The sequence below is a fragment of the Ictalurus punctatus genome, chromosome 6 (assembly GCF_001660625.3).
Source record: "Ictalurus punctatus breed USDA103 chromosome 6, Coco_2.0, whole genome shotgun sequence".
NCBI lineage: Eukaryota > Metazoa > Chordata > Actinopteri > Siluriformes > Ictaluridae > Ictalurus > Ictalurus punctatus.
Window position 1 is genome coordinate 17,493,421 of NC_030421.2, and position 21,811 is coordinate 17,515,231.

At 34.2% G+C, this 21,811-nt stretch overlaps 2 protein-coding genes across 5 annotated transcripts; both read right to left on the bottom strand.

Moving 5' to 3' along the window:
* Positions 1 to 631: 631 nt before the first annotated feature.
* Positions 632 to 8,977, bottom strand: LOC108266946 (uncharacterized). 4 transcript variants are annotated; one of them, XR_008396560.1, is made up of 10 exons: positions 8,825 to 8,977; positions 8,049 to 8,360; positions 7,788 to 7,917; positions 7,112 to 7,163; positions 6,158 to 6,202; positions 4,643 to 6,008; positions 2,982 to 3,293; positions 1,843 to 2,846; positions 969 to 1,019; positions 632 to 888 (listed from the first exon to the last, which is right to left on the bottom strand). XR_008396560.1 is itself a non-coding variant. In XM_053680910.1 (7 exons), the coding sequence occupies exons 1-6, from the start codon at positions 8,865 to 8,867 to the stop codon at positions 5,967 to 5,969; spliced, it is 624 nt and encodes a 207-aa protein (XP_053536885.1). In that variant the 5' UTR covers positions 8,868 to 8,977; the 3' UTR covers positions 1,079 to 3,293; positions 4,643 to 5,966. The 4 variants fall into 4 exon arrangements, 1 of the variants encoding a protein (XP_053536885.1); XR_008396559.1 differs by having other exon boundaries at positions 1,843 to 3,293; XR_008396561.1 differs by having other exon boundaries at positions 1,843 to 3,293; positions 4,592 to 6,008.
* Positions 8,978 to 18,177: 9,200 nt separating this feature from the next.
* LOC128632919 (uncharacterized) lies at positions 18,178 to 21,811 on the bottom strand. Its single transcript, XM_053680911.1, has 6 exons — positions 21,509 to 21,811; positions 20,724 to 21,035; positions 20,468 to 20,576; positions 19,792 to 19,843; positions 18,837 to 18,881; positions 18,178 to 18,685 (listed from the first exon to the last, which is right to left on the bottom strand). Exons 1-6 carry the CDS (start codon positions 21,549 to 21,551, stop codon positions 18,638 to 18,640), a joined length of 609 nt encoding a protein of 202 aa, XP_053536886.1. The 5' UTR covers positions 21,552 to 21,811; the 3' UTR covers positions 18,178 to 18,637.

Here is a 21,811-nt window from a genome sequence, read left to right on the forward strand (position 1 = left end):
GGCAGCAGTTCCTCTGCCTCCCAGCGGACAGCAGCGACTCCTCCGTCCTCCCTGGCAACCGTTCACCACCACCTCACTCTTCCTCGGCATCACGATCCACAGTGGTGTGGACTCTCTGACAGCATGTCCCTCCTCCTTCCCGGGTTAACAAAATATAACAAACTTCCAAAGAGGAGGCAGGAAACAGCTGAATGTAAACATAAAATTTTATAATAAACAAAACTCAACTCTCAAACATAAAACACACGTGTGTGTCTCTCTCTCAATCTACCGCTGACATTTCCAACCGTTCCTTTATTCCACTCTCCCACTGATTAGACAACTCAGTGCCAGGCATGTATCCTAACAGTCTGGCTCCTCTCTCCACCTCGTCACAAGCTCTTTAATATTCTAAGTTTAAAATAATTTAGAAAACCAGAACACCCCAACTCACTCGATATTTTCTGTTTTAGGTATGTAAAGCCAAAACATTGCAAATTTTCCACTAAACTAATTAAGCATGTAAGGGATATTTCATTTATAAAATATTTTAAATCTATAATAGATATGACTGAGACATTTATTCCATTTTCATTTTTTTAAATTCATTTTCAATAAGCCTTTGACTGACCTATATTTCAACCACTAAACATAGACACAGAGATTCCTCTTTTAATACAGTTATTAAAACAGAGGTATAACATATAAGAATCTACTTCCAAAAAACAAGCAAAGGTTTTAAAATCCAGATTTTAATGTACAGTAAAAAGGCCAGTCACTTTAAATACTCTGTCAATATGAGTATTATTGAAATGTTTCTGTCACTCGGAAGGAAGCAGAAACAGATGTTGCTCAGGATTCAAAGTTGTAGTCAATGGCAAAGTTATTTGAGCTTATCATGGTGTAGACCTGTATAAAAAAAAGTATATCAACAACAACAACAACAACAACAACAACAACAATAATAATGTTCACGGTGAAAAACTCACACAGGTAGTTATCATCCCACTGTGATACACAGAATCTTTATTTGACTTTGCCTAATCACACAAATAAGAAAATAAATACATAATAATAATAATAATAATAATAATAATAATAATAATAATCTTAAATATTTCAGTGTCCACAGTAATCATTAGTGAACATGTTATAAAACATACAGAATGTTCATTAATGGGAAAATGAATGAAACAAGATTCTCATTAGCCCAATACTGGCTATGAGCTTTACTGTATATGAGGTTATCATTGTGACCAACAAATTAACTGATTAGATTTCGGGACTGATCCAAAAAGTGTCAAGGTCACAGCAAGGTCAAATGGCTGAAATTGTTTGGGCTTTTTTTCTTCAGTAGCTGAGGCCCAAAGATGTTTGGGAGTTCTAAAGTTCACATTATTTACAAACCATTTTTGAAATGTATAAATAATCAAACTTTCCAATTACAATAGAGTTGATCAAAACATCACATTAAATTCATCAGTTAATAAAAGACATCTTGATATGCACAAACAGTTCCAATTTCAGCATATGAATGAAAAGAAGGTAACACTCAACTGTGTCTCAATATAGAAGACAGTAAAACATAACTGCCCAAATTTTAAATGTTTAAATGCTATATGATTATTAATATTTATTAATATTTATTATTAGTAGTCCTGGCAGACAACAAATTAATAGTTTTTGCTATGTAATCAAAGTTTCTCCATGAGATTATTTTAACAAATGTTAGTAATCCACTTTTTAGAGATTAATTTTATTAACAATAAATGTACTGATACACAGTATACGTAATACAAATATTAACGCACCATTCACATGCATACATATTTATGTTTAAAAAAAAAAAAAGAAAGAACGTACAAGCTCACCACCAGTTTCAGTTTTATCAGAAGCTGCTCTTTCTTTCTGTTTCCTGTAGTGAAATAAAAATGGTCTGTTCTTTGATTTGCAGCATATGGACTAAACAACCGTTTCATTAATACAGTGTAAAACACAAAGCAGCTGACAAAAAGCAATGATTTTTCCCCAGTCCCGAAAATGTGTGTATATTCCATGTATGTGCAAATACAAAAGGGGTAACCACAGATGTTTGAAAATGTGAAATGGAGAACAGGATTTAAATATTAGTATAAAGACCAACACTGACTTTGAGGACGGGGGAAGTACACTTGAACTGAAATGTATTGTGTATTGCTATGACAGGCATAAATTCAAATCAACATAGAATTATTTTTAGCTGACCACATTAAATATCAGTCTTTGTGACAGTATAATATTTTTGTCTTTTCTTCCTCTTTTGTATTATCATCATCATCATCATCACCACCACCACCACCACCACCAACAAGAACAACATCAGCAGCAATAATAAAAATTGGACTGATTCTTTTTTCTGAACTTGAATCATACACTTGGTATTATAAACAACCCCACTGTGTAAAGATTGGAATTGTGTGTATAAGCTGTATATTCCTGCATATTTAACATACACTGTCACCGTACTGTGTATTTATTATTCTGTTGTATTTATTGTATTTTTTTTTTTTTTTTTTTTTTTTGCACTCACATCACACTGTTGTGTATTTGCCCTTTATGTAGTAATTTATATCATGGTGCTTAATTGTTAAGTGTTGCAACTTTGTGTTCTGCTCTTCAGGTCAAGTTGTTTCACAACAGTTAATATATTTTGAAAAGATAAATGCAACATATACTATATACTACATATTATTAAGTAAAACATTTGGTGGTCACTCACCTGTGAAGACACATATCACAGAAGATAAAGAGACACACGGCAATACACACTGTGATTACTGAGAAAACTGCATAGAATGGGCTTACTGTGCCTCGTTGTATTTCAGTCTCTGTGTTGGCAAAAGCTAAAATTACAACACGAAGTGTAGTCTGTATTCTCACAAAATATAATGCTATCTGACGCTATTTCATTTGATGGAAAAAGACATATTCAACACTTATTTAAAACAATTTAAATTAAATACCTTCTATGGTCAATATCCACTGCATGTTTAATGGAAAACATGAGTATAATCATTTTTCTAAAAGTTGTACATCAGATATCTGTAGTTCTCTTGTATTTCAGGGATTAACCTGCATCCTGCTCTATGTGTAGTTGAACACAGTTATGTTTATAACTGGGCTGTAGATAAAAATAAGATTCCCATCTTTACGCCAACCAATATCTTTAAGTTCACTAGTCAGAGTTCCACCGCAGTGTAAAATAACAGTTTCCCCCTTAAAAGCAGTTCTGTTCATCTGGTGTAGAGTTTTTCTCTCATATGACTTGATATGATCTGTAGGGGGAAAAAAAAAAGAAAAAAAAGCAAAGTCATCTTTGATACTGTCTTAATATTTAAGTTATTAAGGTATCAGAGTGGTTTACCTTTTTTGTTGAGGAATTCTATATTACAGTATTTATATAAACTGATAGCAGTGTTTGTATTAATGCCACTAATATTAATATTGATATGTTAGATGGCAGTGCAGATTTGCATAAATACTGCAGTACTGCAGAACTTAACATAAACAAAAGATGATACTGTGAGCACAAACATGTTAGATTTAAAAAAAAAAAAAAAAAAAAAAAAAAAATCAACATACCCACAACAGTAATGTGAATAATGAAACTGCTGAAATTATCATTATCTACACTGTGGTTCAATCCAGAAGCTATTTGTACACATGGCTATTATAATAAATAACATTACATTTAATTGTTGTACGTGGATCATATCTGAATTATGTCATTGTTTTATTTTTTTAATGATGCATAACATTCATTTAATTTGTCAATTTATCTACAAACATTTAACTAGTTTAGCAGTGGATTCATATAAAACTGAGAAATAATGCAATTTACAATTAGGTCAAATTGCCGACAGTCAGAATAACACAAAATTCCCTGACAACTAGTCAGTTTGTACAGCAGAAAGTGGATGCCTTATGTCTCAACAATGCAGTAACTGTTCATGTAGAATTTAAGTCAAAACTATTAAAGAATTTGTTATATGTACATAATTGCTACAGTCTACACTGTAAAACCAAACAAGTTCATTTAACTCAAAACATTTGAGGAAACTAATTACCTCAAAATGTTTAAGTTGATAAATCAATTTCTTTAAGCCAAATACACTTAAATTACAAAGTTTGAGTTAAATTTTTGTTACATTTAATTGTATTTGGCTTAAAGAAATTGATTTTAATTTTCGAGGTAATTAGTTTCCTCAAATTTTTTGAGTTAAATGAACTATCCGGTTTTACAGTGTAGTCAAGCATTGTTGTATGTTAATAATGTAAAAATACTTTCATTTCTTTTTGTTATTAACTTGTCTGCTAATTTGTGATAATCACTTTGTTCATTCAACGATATCTGGCACATTCATAGATGACAATATTGACCCAGCACTAAAATAACTTTATATTAAAAATAAGAAATTTATGTTTAAATGTAAGGTTAAATTCTGTGCTCTTTTAACTAATAAGAATTTAATCTTATCAATCGCCGATTATAAACAAAATGCCATTTAGGTTATGGTGTGCTAGTCAAATGTTATTAATGAGCTTGAAGTACACTTCTCGCATAAATACTCACCAGACCCTCAGTGAGCGAAACACACCAAAACAAGTAGTGAAAACTAAATACCTGCACAAGATAACAGAAACATGATGATGAGCAAATGCAGCATTCTAATGTGATGATGATGATGATGATGATGATGATGATGATGATGGTGATGATGATGATGATGATGATGGTGATTATGATGATGGTGATGATGATGATGATGATGATGATGATGATGATGACGCTGCTGTTAGTGTGATTAAAGACGAAGCTTATACACTCCTGTGGCTAAAGTAGAAGACTGCCTTTAAAAGGTGGCTGGCTTTAGAGTTAAACCGCAGAGCAAGCGGAAACAGAAGTTGAGAAAAAAGTGCAAGAGAGCAGATAAGAATGGACGCTATTCCATTTCAGAGTTAAAGCAGAAATGTCAAAGTACATTACTGGCAGAAAAACAGTTTTGGCCAAAACCAGATTTTTTTGTCATTGTTATCTGTGTTCCAAAATAAAACCAAACAAACTTCTGACTGGTTTTCAATTTTAATTAAAATAACTCTTTGTGTTCATAGAAACCAGGATATTGTTTTTTCAACTTAGAGTTGCAGATCAAATTGTCATCTTTGCTTCAAGGGAGCAAATATCAGAATGGAGAAAAATGTGATCTCAGTGTTTATGACCGTGGCATGGGTGTTGGTGACCAGCTGGTTTACGTATTTTAGCAGAAATGGCTTGTTGGTAAGAAAGATCAGAGGAAATGAAGTCCACATCAGGTTCCACTCCTGTCAGCCAAGAACAGGAATCTGAAACTACACACAGACACACTGAAACTGGCCAGTTGAATATTGGAAAAATTTTACCTGGATATTTTTTGTTTTTTGCACATTTTTCCCCCCCCATTTCTTATTTTTTATGTGAACATTAACTGAAGCTCTTGGCCTGTATCTGCATGATTTTGGATGGGTGGATTTGATGATTTTCTTGGATATGAAAGCTACATTAAAAACAGTTCTCAGTATGAAATTCAAACCAACAATTATATTTCTATAATGATGTATGTATGTATATATATTTCTATAATGATGTATGTCCATGGCAGTTTTCTGAGTGTTTACCACTTCCTGGGGAGAGAGTGGTTTCACATGAGAGTGGTTTCACATCTCATCTGTCACAAGACTGCAGTTTTTCCACTAATCTAATTAAGCGTTCTTTAAACTTTATTCCTTTTTTTTTTTTTCAATAAGCATTTGACTGTTATATTTGAGCAACAAACATATGACAAGACTGTTTTCTAAATGTTTTAATTATCCAGATTTCATTGCACAGTAAAAAGGTTTATATGCCTGTGAATATGAGCATCATAGAAACATTTCTGTAGAAGGACGTGATGGCGACATGTTGCTCAATTTTAGTCTATGGCAACATTATTTGAGCTTGTCATGATGTAGACCTGTGAAAAAAATAAACGTAAAATTAGTAAAGTAAAATAAAGCAGTATAGCATAGCTTGACTACATCATAAATTGAGATTATTATATCAGGGCGAGTGAGTGAAAGGTGAGAGTTGTGTAACTGGGTGGGTTCATGGTGAGAAACTTACACAGGAAGTTATTGTCTCACTGTGATGGAGAGAATCTGTGTTTGCCTTTACACAGATAAGAAAAAAAATAATACTGTTCAATCTTTAATAAATATGTGAGAAACATAGCAACATTTTTTTTCATATTATACCTTTAAATTAATTGTAATCTTTGGGTTGTATTTATTAAACCTTTCTAAATTAAATAAATAGAAACTTGCTAGTCTAACAAAAATGTGCACCACATCTGATTGCCACTCACACTGGAGACTCCTTCCAAAGATGTAAAGTAAACATCACCATCCAGAAGCTTCACCAAGAATGACACATTTTCTTTGTTAAATAGTAGCATGTTATTTGGTCATTTTATTACTTGACTTGGATTATGTGGAGTGTCCACCATAGAATGAGCACATTAATATAAACATGTGATATGTCAGAGCTGCTTTTATAGAAAATTGATCAACACCTTCTGGCCAACCAGAATCAAACATTTATCAGCACTGTGGTATAAAATTATATATAGGACTGTGTAAAAGGTCCAGCATCCATCTATCCATCCATCTTCTACCGCTTACTCCTTTTCAGAGTCACGGGGAACCTGGAGCCTATCCCAGGGAGCATCGGGCACAAGGCAGGGTACACCCTGGACACGGTGCCAGTCCATCACAGGGCACATGTGTAAAAGGTTTTATTTTAAAAAGTCTTAGATGCTTATTTTATGTCTTTTGAATTACTACATCATACAAAAGAGCAAAGTCTGCAGAGAAACTGAGGAAGGTTCTCTAAGCGGTAAAAAAAAATACCGTCTGGATTCCTTATAACACTACACAGTATAGTCATGTTTTAGATGAGGAAAATTGACATTGTCTTGTTCTTTTAAGTCACCTTTTTATCAGATGGAATTTCTTTACAAATGCTAGAGGATTTTTACAAAGTACTGTATGTTAAAATATGTGTGAAGTGAAAACTTACAAGCTTATTGCCCGTGTGTGTTTGATCTGAGGCTCCTCTGTTTTCTTGTTTTCTGTAATGAAAATCAAATTTCTATATTATATAATTTGCAGTGCAACATGAATTGACAAAACAAAACAAAGTGGCTTACAAACAGCAATGGATCTTTTCCAGACCTGATAAAGCTGTGATAATGTTTAAATCACTGTTGTAATTCCTGTGTGCATGTAACATTAATGTGTTAATTACTAATAATAATAATTTAAAAAAAAGTGGTCCATGACAAATGTTGGAAATTCAAGATTGAGGTGGAGAACAGGATTAAATGTTCTGTATGAAGACAAATGCTGACTTTTTGGACAGGGCAAAGGATAAATATAACTGAAATTTTTAATGCATTGGTATGGCTTCTGTTTTGCCCACAACCACCTCAGCACACACAACACAGCTAAAGATATAACTATTATCTTTACTCTGGACCTAATTTCAGTCCCTGTGGCAGTATATAAATAATTAGGCGTTCCTAATATAGTGGTGCAAAGTGTATGTAACAATCTATGTTAATGTTTTATTCATGAATGAATGTAGTCGTAAAGTATGTGATATTTAGTGGTTAAAGGTTCAGAAAGTTAAATGTTATTTAGAATGCATTCTAAAGAGGTGAAATTTTTCTAAAACTCTTGAGGTGGTCACTCACCTGTGAAGACACACGGCACAGAAGATAAAGAGACACACTGAGACACACACTGTGATTACTGAGAAAACTATGTAGGATAGCCTTCCTTTGCTGGTCTGTATTTCATTCTCTGTGGTGTCAAAAGATAAAGCTACAACCAGAAATATAATTTCTCAATAATCAATAAATGAATTATAAATAAAGAATGCTATCTGATGTTATTTCAGTTGTTGCTATTAAAAGCAATATATTAAAAACTAATTAAAAAACATGTTTAGATACCTTCTATGGTCAATATCCACTGCATGTCTAATGGAAAACATAAGTATAATCCTTTATCTGAAAGCTGTACATCAGATATCTGCAGTTCTCTTGGATTTCGGGGATTAACCTGCATCCTGCTCGATGTGTAGTTGAACACACTTTGGTTTGTAACTGAGCTGTGGATAAAAATACCATTCCTATCTTTACGCCAACCAATATCTTTAAGTTCACTAGTCAGAGTTCCATTGCAGTGAAAAACAACAGTTTCCCCCTTAAAAGCAGTTCTGTTCATCTGGTGTAGAATATTTTTCTCATATGACTTGGTACAATCTGCAAAGAAAAATGAGAAGTCAGACTGCAAAAGTGTTTTTTTTTTTTTTTTTTTTTTTTTAACTATCTAAGAAATGTATTTACAAAGTTAGTTTTGGTGCTAAACTTTCTGATTTTATCATAGAACACAAAATGCCTGATGTTTTTTTTATTTTTTATTTCTCCTTTACTACTTTTAATTTTGATGAATTGCTTACTTCATTCTGCAGTTTCAGATTAAAAAATAACCAATTCAATTTAACTGAAACAGTAAATTTCACCTTCTTATCACCTAATACAAATTAATCTTAGTTAATTGTGTACACCAATCAGAACTCGTTTATAACCAAGTGATGAAATTTCATTCAGGCTGCACTATGCTAGTAAAATCATCATTAATGAGAATGAAATACACCGCTCACTCAAATACTCCAACACAATACATCAGACTCTCCGTGAGAGAAACAAGCCAGAAAACTGAATACCTGCACAGGATAAAAGAAATCCAATGACCATCAAACACAGCATTCTGATCTGATGATGATGATGATGATGATGATGATGATGATGATGATGAAGATGCTGTCAGTGTGATTAAAGACGAGGTTTATACACTCTGTAGTGGCTGAAATAGAAGAACAGCTTTGAAAGATGATTGGACTTTGAGCTAAACCGCAGAGCAAGCGGAAACAGAAGTTGAGAAAAAAAAAGCACAACAGATAGCAAATAAGAATTCTCTGAATTTTTGTGTAAACCTGCAATTACAGATGCATTTGTTGAACTGATAGTTTAAACAACATGATCTTTGCAGGCAGAGGACAAGGCAAGGTTAGAAAGTAACCTAAATAAAAAATATTATTACTCTGCATTGTTTTGTTAAAATATTTTTAAGCTGAGATTCATTCAGTAACAGCTTTATCCTGGTCAGGGTTACAGTGGATCCGGAGGGAATCCCAGGAACAGGGGACTAACACTAGTCCATTGCAGGGTTAAAGCAGAGATGTCAAGGTACATTACAGGCCGCAAACAATTTTGGTCAAAACCTGACTTTTCATCATTGTTAGCTCTGTACCAAAATGAAGCCGTACAGACTTCTGACTGGTTTTCATATTAATTAAAAGAAATCTTCGTGTTCATATCAAATTGTTCAGATCAAATTGTCATCTTTGCCTTAAATGCTAATAAACGCTGTGCTCGAGCTTGGCATAGAGGGTGATGTGGAAATTCAGACAGACAACAATGGCATGCCACATTTTTAAACCTTGACGTTAACACTGGTTATGTCCCAGTAGACTACGCAACGTCATGTACTGTATTCTCACATGTGAACACAACTGCACTAAGCACTCTTACATCTATAAGTGTGAGATTAGTAGATGTAAAACGGACAGGGGGAATATAGTAAGAAAAGATCCCTCACATTTGGTTTCTGTCATTTAATGAAAATGTTAATCACAGCATTTCAAAAAGTTGCACACGTCTTGATAGATTTTTACCTGCTGCTTATACATTTGATCATTAAAGCAAAATGCAGAGGAAAGTGACAGGATTTAGTGTAGAGGCTTTACTGCATCACATATCTGTGCCTGAAGATAATCAGATCATATTTTGCTATCATTTAGATCATGTTAAATTTGACAAACAAGAAATAGGTCCTGCCATTTAATAGTAGCTAGTTAAATTATGCTCTTAATGCAGAAGCACATATTGTATATTCAAAGCTTTTAATCACAACTGCATTGTATTAGTGTTAAGATCCACATAATCTGAGAACATATTTTATGTGTGCGGGTAATGATTATTTAATAAGCAGAAGAGGCTTACATTGATTTCATACACATAAATAAATATATAACCATAAAACAACAGGCCAGTGCAGATTTGAGGGAGATAGAGGTTATATACACTCACCAGCCAGTTTAATAGAAACACCTGCTCATTCAGGCAGTTATTTAAGCAGCCAATCATGTAGCAGTAGCATGATGCATAAAATGATGCAGATACAGATCACACGCTTCCGTTAAAGTTCACATCAAACAACAGAATGGGGTCAGAAGAAAATGAAGACCACATCAGGTTCCTCTCCTGTCAGCCAAGTACAGGAATGTGAGACTACACACAGATACACTGAAACTGGCCAGTTGAAGATTGGAAAAATATTACCTGGATTTTGAAGAGGTTTTTATTTTATTTTTTTTGCACATTTTTTCCTCAATTCTGATGTTTGATGTGAACATTAAATGAAGCTCTTGACTTGTATCTGCATGATTTTATGGAACAGTCCTCGGTATAAAATCCAGATCAACAAGTATATTTCTGTAATGCTGTATGTCCATGTCAGTTTTCTGAGTAACAGCCGTGTTTACCACTTCCTGAGGAGAGAGGGGTTTCACATGCACTCCCTCACCTCTAAAGCATAGTATATGATCTACAATAGAGGCTTGTTTACAATAGATTATTGTTTGCTTGCCTTTAATGGAAGTAAATTCCCATGTGAATAGAGTAAAGTAGAATAGATGTTGGTTTTACTGTCTCAGACCTTCATATTGAGCCTGTGGTCTTTTATCAGTTTCATAAATAATAGGTATCAGTGTAGTGATGTCTTTGCCTGGAGCTATTCTTTTACAAAAGTGCAAGAAAAATAAAGCAGTTTACAGCAACTGTATCAAACTGGATGCAAAAATAGACCACCTGGTAAAATATAAAACAGATCAAATGGCTTTGGCTAATTCAATTCAATTCAATTCAATTTTATTTGTATAGCGCTTTTTACAATAGACATTGTCTCAAAGCAGCTTTACAGAAATATTAACACGGTATACAGATATTAAAGGTGTGAATTTATCCCAACTGAGCAAGCCACTGAGTGGCGATGGTGGCAAGGAAAAACTCCCTAAGATGTTTTAAGAGGAAGAAACCTTGAGAGGAACCCGACTCAGAAGGGAACCCATCCTCATCTGGGTAACAACAGATATTGTGAAAAAGTTCATTATGGATTTATATGAAGTCTGTATGGCGTTAAGAGCAGCCGTAGTCCCAGCAGTCTGGAATTAAAGAAGATTTGAGCTCCATCCAGAGGCAGAAAGGATCTGGATCTCTAGTATCTCCATAAATTCGTGTGGGGCTCGGCAAAGGAGAGAGGGAGAAAGTAGAACAGAATCTAGTCAGGGTAGGCTTGAGTAAACAAATACGTTTTAAGCTTAGACTTAAACACTGAGACTGTGTCTGAGTCCCGAACACTAATAGGAAGACTGTTCCATAACTGTGGGGCCCTATAAGAGAAAGCTCTTCCCCCTGCTATAGCCTTCACTATTCGAGGTACCGTCAGATAGCCTGCATCTTTTGATCTAAGTAGGCGTGGCGGATCATATAAAACCAAAAGGTCGCTTAGATATTGTGGCGCGAGACCATTTAGTGCTTTATAGGTTAATAAGAGTATTTTATAATTGAATATGTTGTTAGTCTGTGTATCTGTTCATTTTTATGATCTGCTGCCCCCTAGTGGCTTTATTTCTGCCTGAGCATTTGTACAATGTGAAAATAATAACAACAGCAAAAGAAAAAACATGAAGGGGGTCAGGTAACACTTTATTAAATAAGTGCTATGTGAGAGCAAAAACATGTCAAATAATTCCAACGTGTGAACATAATACTGAAACTTTTTTCAACATTATTATATCTCGTCAATGTAAATAGATTAAAAATGATATTTAATATTGAATTCGAAGAAAGCCATCTCAGCCAGACTCATCTCTCACAAGACTGCAGTTTTTCCTCTAATCTAATTAAGCATTCTTTAAACTTTATTCCTTTTAGTTTTTTAAATATAAATCAGCATTTGACTGAGTTATGTTTGAGCAACAAACATATAACAAAACCGTTTCCTAAAGCTTTTAATCTAACTTTTTTATCCAGATTTCAGTCTAGAGTAAAAAGGCCAGTCAGTTGATATCTCTGTGAATATGAGCATCATAGAAACATTTCTGTAGAAGGAAGTGATGGCGACTCTGTAAAGTAGAAAAACATCTTGCTCAGTTGTAGTCAATTGCAACATTATTTGAGCTTGTCATGATGTAGACCTGTGAAAAAAAATTAAATTAAAATAAGTCAAGTACAATAAAGCAGTATAGCATAGCTTGACTACATCATAAATTGAGATTATTATATCAGGGCGAGTGAGTGAAAGGTGTGAGTTGTGTAACTGGGTGGGTTCATGGTGGGAAACTTACACAGGAAGTTATTGTGTCACTGTGATGGAGAGAATCTTTGTTTGCCTTTACACATATAAGAAAAGAAATAATACTGTTCAATCTTTAATGAATCTGTGAAAAACCATAGCAAATATTTTTTTCATTTTTTAGCAAATATTTTTTTCCATCCATCTTCTACCGCTTACTCCTTTTCAGAGTCACGGGGAACCTGGAGCCTATCCCAGGGAGCATCGGGCACAAGGCAGGGTACACCCTGGACAGGGTGCCAGTCCATCGCAGGGCACATGTGTAAAAGGTTTTATTTTAAAAAGTCTTAGATGCTTATTTTATGTCTTTTGAATTACTACATCATACAAAAGAGCAAAGTCTGCAGAGAAACTGAGGAAGGTTCTCTAAGCGGTAAAAAAAAATACCGTCTGAATTCCTTATAACACTACACAGTATAGTCATGTTTTAGATGAGGAAAATTGACATTGTCTTGTTCTTTTAAGTCACCTTTTTATCAGATGGAATTTCTTTACAAATGCTAGAGGATTTTTACAAAGTACAGTATGTTAAAATATGTGTGAAGTGAAAACTTACAAGCTTATTGCCCGTGTGCGTTTGATCTGAGGCTCCTCTGTTTTCTTGTTTTCTGTAATGAAAATCAAATTTCTATATTATATAATTTGCAGTGCAACATGAATTGACAAAACAAAACAAAGTGGCTTACAAACAGCAATGGATCTTTTCCAGACCTGATAAAGCTGTGATAATGTTTAAATCACTGTTGTAATTCCTGTGTGCATGTAACATTAATGTGTTAATTACTAATAATAATAATTTAAAAAAAAGTGGTCCATGACAAATGTTGGAAATTCAAGATTGAGGTGGAGAACAGGATTAAATGTTCTGTATGAAGACAAATGCTGACTTTTTGGACAGGGCAAAGGATAAATCTAACTGAAATTTTTAATGCATTGGTATGGCTTCTGTTTTGCCCACAATCACCTCAGCACACAGAACACAGCTAAAGATATAACTATTATCTTTACTTTGGACCTAATTTCAGTCCCTGTGGCAGTATATAAATAATTAGGCGTTCCTAATATAGTGGTGCAAAGTGTATGTAACAATCTATGTTAATGTTTTATTCATGAATGAATGTAGTCGTAAAGTATGTGATATTTAGTGGTTAAAGGTTCAGAAAGTTAAATGTTATTTAGAATGCATTCTAAAGAGGTGAAATTTTTCTAAAACTCTTGAGGTGGTCACTCACCTGTGAAGACACACGGCACAGAAGATAAAGAGACACACTGAGACACACACTGTGATTACTGAGAAAACTATGTAGGATAGCCTTCCTTTCCTGGTCTGTATTTCATTCTCTGTGGTGTCAAAAGATAAAGTTACCACTAGAAATACATCAATAATCAATAAATGAATTATAAATAAAGAATGCTATCTGATGTTATTTCAGTTGATGCAGTTAAAAACAACATATTAAAAACTAATTAAAAACATGTTTAGATACCTTCTATAGTTAATATCCACTGCATGTCTAATGGAAGACATAAGTATAATCCTTTATCTGAAAGCTGTACATCAGATATCTGTAGTTCTCTTGGATTTCGGGGATTAACCTGCATCCTGCTCGATGTGTAGTTGAACACAGTTTGGTTTATAACTGAGCTCTGGATAAAAATAAGATTCCCATCTTTACGCCAACCAATATCTTTAAGTTCACTAGTCAGAGTTCCATTGCAGTGAAAAACAACAGTTTCCCCCTTAAAAGCAGCTCTGTTCATCTGGTGTAGAGTTTTTCTCTGATATGACTTGGTACAATCTGCAAAGAAAAATGAGAAGTCAGACTGCAAAAGTGATTTTTTTAAAAAAAATTTAAACTATCTAAGAAATGTATTTACAAAGTTAGTTTTGGTGCTAAACTTTCTGATTTTATCATAGAACACAAAATGCCTGATGTTTTTCTATTTTTTATTTCTCCTTTACTACTTTTAATTTTGATGAATTGCTTACTTCATTCTGCAGTTTCAGATTAAAAAATAACCAATTCAATTTAACTGAAACAGTAAATTTCACCTTCTTATCACCTAATACAAATTAATCTTAGTTAATTGTGTACACCAATCAGAACTCATTCTTAACCAAGTGATGAAATTTCATTCAGGCTGCACTATGCTAGTAAAATCATCATTAATGAGAATGAAATACACCGCTCACTCAAATACTCCAACACAATACATCAGACTCTCAGAGAGAGAAACAAGCCAGAAAACTGAATACCTGCACAGGATAAAAGAAATCCAATGACCATCAAACACAGCATTCTGATCTGATGATGATGATGATGATGATGATGATGATGATGATGAAGATGCTGTCAGTGTGATTAAAGACGAGGTTTATACACTCTGTAGTGGCTGAAATAGAAGAACGGCTTTGAAAGATGATTGGACTTTGAGCTAAACCGCAGAGCAAGCGGAAACAGAAGTTGAGAAAAAAAAGCACAACAGATAGCAAATAACAATTCTCTGAATTTTTGTGTGAACCGGCAATTACAGATGCATTTGTTGAACTGATGGTTTAAACAACATGATCTTTGCAGGCAGAGGACAAGGCAAGGTTAGAAAGTAAGCTAAATAAATATTATTACTCTGCATTGTTTTGTTAAAATATTTTTAAGCTGAGATTCATTCAGTAACAGCTTTATCCTGGTCAGGGTTACAGTGGATCCGGAGGGAATCCCAGGAACAGGGGACTAACACTAGTCCATTGCAGGGTTAAAGCAGAGACGTCAAAGTACATTACAGGCAGCAAACAATTTTGGTCAAAACCTGACTTTTCATCATTGTTAGCTCTGTACCAAAATGTAGCCGTACAGACTTCCGACTGGTTTTCATATTAATTAAAAGAAATCTTCGTGTTCGTATCAAATTGTTCAGATTAGGGATGCACCGAATGTTCGGCAACCGAAATTATTCGGCTAAAAATAGCAAAACAAAAAAAAAGCATTTTCGGTGTTCGGCCGAATAAGTGAAAAGGCCAAATAAATTTGACCAGACAATGACGTGTTTGATGACGCGCCAAATAGCCTAGCAACCAGAGTGAGATGCACGAATTTCACGACCTCGACTTCCGGCAGCGCGCTTGGAACGATGCTACGTGCTACGTGCACGAGCGCATGCACTTCAGATGTTGACAACCGTGACATTGTTTACTGTGGACATGTGCACGTTTGTTTTGTTTCTGTTCCGGAGTATTCTGTCACGTCACGAGACGTAAGGGAGTAGAGTACGGAAGCAGGTAAAGACGTATTTATTTAAGGGAACATAACATTAACAATGTATCTACTGTAACTATACAATATCTACTATAATACTCCTCGAGGTGTACAGGGACGCGAGTGGTAAATATCCCCAATATAATCAGCTGTATAGAACCCAACAGAACCATTTTTTGCACTCTTGTCAATGCACTTTTTAATGCACTTTTGTTGCAGGCTACAGAGTGTTAAATTCTTTCAGCAGTCAGTTATAGGCCTAACATAGGCTATTCAAGGCAGGCTCAAAGACGACCACATCAAAATATTTTTATTTTATTCATTTATTTATTTACAGGTATATTGTGCATTGTTGGTAGCCTATGCCTGCTGGAATGAAAAAAAATGTTTAGTGTTAAATAAATATTTTGAAATTGTAGTTTTTGTAATTGATTTTTTTCTTTGAAAAGCAAGACAAAATAGTAAAAAGCACATTTTGACTATTTAATTTATGCAATGGTGAAAAAAATGGCAAAATAAATGGAAAAAACGCGAAAAAAAATGTGTTCGGTTTCGGCCTTCATTTTTCGGCCAAGTTTTTCATTATGTTCGGTTTCGGCTTCGGCCAAGAATTTTCATTTCGGTGCATCCCTAGTTCAGATCAAATTGTCATCTTTGCCTTAAATGCTAATAAACGCTGTGCTCGAGCTTGGCATAGAGGGTGATGTGGAAATTCAGACAGACAACAATGGCATGCCACATTTTTAAACCTTGACGTTAACACTGGTTATGCCCCAGTAGACTACGCAACGTCATGTACTGTATTCTCACATGTGAACACAACTGCACTAAGCACTCTTACATCTATAAGTGTGAGATTAGTAGATGTAAAATGGACAGGGGGAATATAGTAAGAAAAGATCCCTCACATTTGGGTTTTGTAATTTAATGAAAATGTTAATCACAGCATTTCAAAAAAGTTGAACACATCTTTATAGATTTTTACCTGCTGCTTATAAATTTGATCATTAAAGTAAAATGCAGAGGAAAGTGACAGGATTTAGTGTAGAGGCTTTACTGCGTCACATATCTGTGCCTGAAGATAATCAGATCATATTTTGCTATCATTTAGATCATGTTAAATTTGACAAATAAGGAATAGGTGCTGTCATTTAATAGTAGCTAGTTAAATTATGCTCTTAATGCAGAAGCACATATTGTATATTCAAAGCTTTTAATCACAACTGCATTGTATTAGTGATAAGAAATCCACTTAATCGAACAAGAACATATTTTATGTGTGCAGGTAATGATTATTTAATAAGCAGAAGAGGCTTACATTGATTGCATACACATAAATAAATGTATAACCATAAAACAACAGGCCAGTGCAGATTTGAGGGAGACAGAGGTTATATACACTCACCAGCCACTTTAATAGAAACACCTGCTCATTCAGGCAGTTATTTAAGCAGCCAATCATGTAGCAGCAGCATGATGCATAAAATGATGCAGATACAGATCACACGCTTCCGTTAAAGTTCACATCAAACAACAGAATGGGGTCAGAAGAAAATGAAGACCACATCAGGTTCCTCTCCTGTCAGCCAAGTACAGGAATGTGAGACTACACACAGACACACTGAAACTGGCCAGTTGAAGATTGGAAAAATATTACCTGGATTTTGGAGAGGTTTTTTGTTTTGTTTTTTTTTTGCACATTTTTTCCTCAATTCTGATATTTGATGTGAACATTAAATGAAGCTCTTGACCTGTACCTGCATGATTTTATGGAACAGTCCTCGGTATAAAATCCAGATCACAAGTATATTTCTGTAATGCTGTATGTCCATGTCAGTTTTCTGAGTAACAGCCATGTTTACCACTTCCTGAGGAGAGAGGGGTTTCACATGCACTCCCTCACCTCTAAAGCATAGTCTATGATCTACAATAGAGGCTTGTTTACAATAGATTATTGTTTGCTTGCCTTTAATGGAAGTAAATTCCCATGTGAATAGAGTAAAGTAGAATAGATGTTGGTTTTGCTGTCTCAGACCTTCATATTGAGCCTGTGGTCTTTTATCAGTTTCATAAATAATAGGTATCAGTGTAGTGATGTCTTTGCCTGGAGTTATTCTTTTACAAAAGTGCAAGAAAAATAAAGCAGTATACACCAACTGTATCAGACTGGATGCAAAAATAGACCACTGGTAAAATATAACACAGATCAAATGGCTTTGGCTAATTGAATATGTTGTTCGGCTGTGTGTCTGTTCATTTTTATGATCTGCTGCCCCTTAGTGGCTTTATTTCTGCCTGAGCATTTGTACAATGTGAAAATAATAACAACAGCAAAAGAAAAAACATGAAGGGGGTCAGGTAACACTTTATGAAATAAGTGCTATGTGAGCAAAAACATGTCAAATAATTCCAACGTTTGAACATAATACTGAAACTTTTTTCAACATCATTATATCTCGTCAATGTAAATAGATTAAAAATGATATTTAATATTGAATTCGAAGAAAGCCATCTCAGCCAGACTCATCTGTCACAAGACTGCAGTTTTTCCTCTAATCTAATTAAGCATTCTTTAAACTTTATTCCTTTTAGTTTTTTAAATATAAATCAGCATTTGACTGAGTTATGTTTGAGCAACAAACATATAACAAAACCGTTTCCTAAAGCTTTTAATCTAACTTTTTTATCCAGATTTCAGTCTAGAGTAAAAAGGCCAGTCAGTTGATATCTCTGTGAATATGAGCATCATAGAAACATTTCTGTAGAAGGAAGTGATGGCGACTCTGTAAAGTAGAAAAATATCTTACTCAGTTGTAGTCAATTGCAACATTATTTGAGCTTGTCATGATGTAGACCTGTGAAAAAAAAATTAAATTAAAATAAGTCAAGTAAAATAAAGCAGTATAGCATAGCTTGACTACATCATAAATTGAGATGATTATATCAGGGAGAGTGAGTGAAAGGTGAGAGTTGTGTAACTGGGTGGGTTCATGGTGAGAAACTTACACAGGAAGTTATTGTCTCACTGTGATGGAGAGAATCCTTGTTTGCCTTTACACAGATAAGAAAAAAAATAATACTGTTCAATCTTTAATGAATCTGTGAAAAACCATAGCAAATATGTTTTTCATTTTTTACCTTTAAATTAATTGTAATCTTTGGGCTGTATTTATTAAACCTTTCTAAATTAAATAAATAGAAACTTGCTAGTCTAACAAAAATGTGCACCACATCTGATTGCCACTCACACTGGAGACTCCTTCCAAAGATGTAAAGTAAACATCACCATCCAGAAGCTTCACCAAGAATGACACATTTTCTTTGTTAAATAGTCGCATGTTATTTGGTCATTTTATTACTTGACTTGGATTATGTGGAGTGTCCACCATAGAATGAGCACATTAATATAAACATGTGATATGTCAGAGCTGCTTTTATAGAAAATTGATCAACACCTTCTGGCCAACCAGAATCAAACATTTATCAGCACTGTGGTATAAAATTATATATAGGACTGTGTAAAAGGTCCAGCATCCATCTATCCATCCATCTTCTACCGCTTACTCCTTTTCAGAGTCACGGGGAACCTGGAGCCTATCCCAGGGAGCATCGGGCACAAGGCAGGGTACACCCTGGACACGGTGCCAGTCCATCACAGGGCACATGTGTAAAAGGTTTTATTTTAAAAAGTCTTAGATGCTTATTTTATGTCTTTTGAATTACTACATCATACAAAAGAGCAAAGTCTGCAGAGAAACTGAGGAAGGTTCTCTAAGCGGTAAAAAAAAATACCGTCTGAATTCCTTATAACACTACACAGTATAGTCATGTTTTAGATGAGGAAAATTGACATTGTCTTGTTCTTTTAAGTCACCTTTTTATCAGATGGAATTTCTTTACAAATGCTAGAGGATTTTTACAAAGTACAGTATGTTAAAATATGTATGAAGTGAAAACTTACAAGCTTATTGCCCGTGTGTGTTTGATCTGAGGCTCCTCTGTTTTCTTGTTTTCTGTAATGAAAATCAAATTTCTATATTATATAATTTGCAGTGCAACATGAATTGACAAAACAAAACAAAGTGGCTTACAAACAGCAATGGATCTTTTCCAGACCTGATAAAGCTGTGATAATGTTTAAATCACTGTTGTAATTCCTGTGTGCATGTAACATTAATGTGTTAATTACTAATAATAATAATTAAAAAAAAAGTGGTCCATGACAAATGTTGGAAATTCAAGATTGAGGTGGAGAACAGGATTAAATGTTCTGTATGAAGACAAATGCTGACTTTTTGGGCAGGGCGAAGGATAAATATAACTGAAATTTTTAATGCATTGGTATGGCTTCTGTTTTGCCCACAACCACCTCAGCACACAGAACACAGCTAAAGATATAACTATTATCTTTACTCTGGACCTAATTTCAGTCCCTGTGGCAGTATATAAATAATTAGGCGTTCCTAATATAGTGGTGCAAAGTGTATGTAACAATCTATGTTAATGTTTTATTCATGAATGAATGTATTCGTAAAGTATGTGATATTTAGTGGTTAAAGGTTCAGAAAGTTAAATGTTATTTAGAATGCATTCAAAAGAGGTGAAATTTTTCTAAAACTCTTGAGGTGGTCACTCACCTGTGAAGACACACGGCACAGAAGATAAAGAGACACACTGAGACACACACTGTGATTACTGAGAAAACTATGTAGGATAGCCTTCCTTTGCTGGTCTGTATTTCATTCTCTGTGGTGTCAAAAGATAAAGTTACCACTAGAAATATATCAATAATCAATAAATGAATTATAAATAAAGAATGCTATCTGATGTTATTTCAGTTGATGCAATTAAAAACAACATATTAAAAACTAATTAAAAAACATGTTTAGATACCTTCTATAGTTAATATCCACTGCTTGTCTAGTGGAAAACATGAGTATAATCCTTTATCTGAAAGCTGTACATCAGATATCTGCAGTTCTCTTGGATTTCGGGGATTAACCTGCATCCTGCTCGATGTGTAGTTGAACACACTTTGGTTTGTAACTGAGCTGTGGATAAAAATACCATTCCTATCTTTACGCCAACCAATATCATGACTTTCACTAGTCAGAGTTCCATTGCAGTGAAAAACAACAGTTTCCCCCTTAAAAGCAGCTCTGTTCATCTGGTGTAGAGTTTTTCTCTCATATGACTTGGTACAATCTGCAAAGAAAAATGAGAAGTCAGACTGCAAAAGTGTTTGTTTTTTTTTTTTTTTTTGTTTTTTAAAACTATCTAAGAAATGTATTTACAAAGTTAGTTTTGGTGCTAAACTTTCTGATTTTATCATAGAACACAAAATGCCTGATGTTTTTTTATTTTTTATTTCTCCATTGCTTTGCTACTTTTAATTTTGATGAATTGCTTACTTCATTCTGCAGTTTCAGATTAAAAAATAACCAATTCAATTTAACTGAAACAGTAAATTTCACCTTCTTATCACCTAATACAAATTAATCTTAGTTAATTGTGTACACCAATCAGAACTCGTTCATAACCAAGTGATGAAATTTCATTCAGGCTGCACTATGCTAGTAAAATCATCATTAATGAGAATGAAATACACCGCTCACTCAAATACTCCAACACAATACATCAGACTCTCCGTGAGAGAAACAAGCCAGAAAACTGAATACCTGCACAGGATAAAAGAAATCCAATGACCATCAAACACAGCATTCTGATCTGATGATGATGATGATGATGATGATGATGATGATGATGATGAAGATGCTGTCAGTGTGATTAAAGACGAGGCTTATACACTCTGTAGTGGCTGAAATAGAAGAACAGCTTTGAAAGATGACTGGATTTAGAACTAAACCGCAGAGCAAGCGGAAACAGAAGTTGAGAAAAAAAAGCACAACAGATAGCAAATAAGAATTCTCTGAATTTTTGTGTAAACCTGCAATTACAGATGCATTTGTTGAACTGATGGT

Excerpts from the sequence above, each read along its gene's own strand:
- LOC128632919 (XM_053680911.1), bottom strand. The coding sequence starts at position 21,551 with ATGCTGTGTTTGATGGTCATTGGATTTCTTTTATCCTGTGCAG. Across the intron at positions 21,036-21,508 it reads ATTTCTTTTATCCTGTGCAG|ATTGTACCAAGTCATATGAG; the intron begins GTATTCAGTTTT and ends TTTTCTTTGCAG. Across the intron at positions 18,882-19,791 it reads CACACACGGGCAATAAGCTT|GCAAACAAGGATTCTCTCCA; the intron begins GTAAGTTTTCAC and ends ATCTGTGTAAAG.
- LOC108266946 (XM_053680910.1), bottom strand. The coding sequence starts at position 8,867 with ATGCTGTGTTTGATGGTCATTGGATTTCTTTTATCCTGTGCAG. Across the intron at positions 7,164-7,787 it reads TGTGCCGTGTGTCTTCACAG|AAAACAAGAAAACAGAGGAG; the intron begins GTGAGTGACCAC and ends TTTTCATTACAG. Across the intron at positions 6,009-6,157 it reads GTGAGACAATAACTTCCTGT|GTCTACATCATGACAAGCTC; the intron begins GTAAGTTTCTCA and ends TTTTTTTCACAG.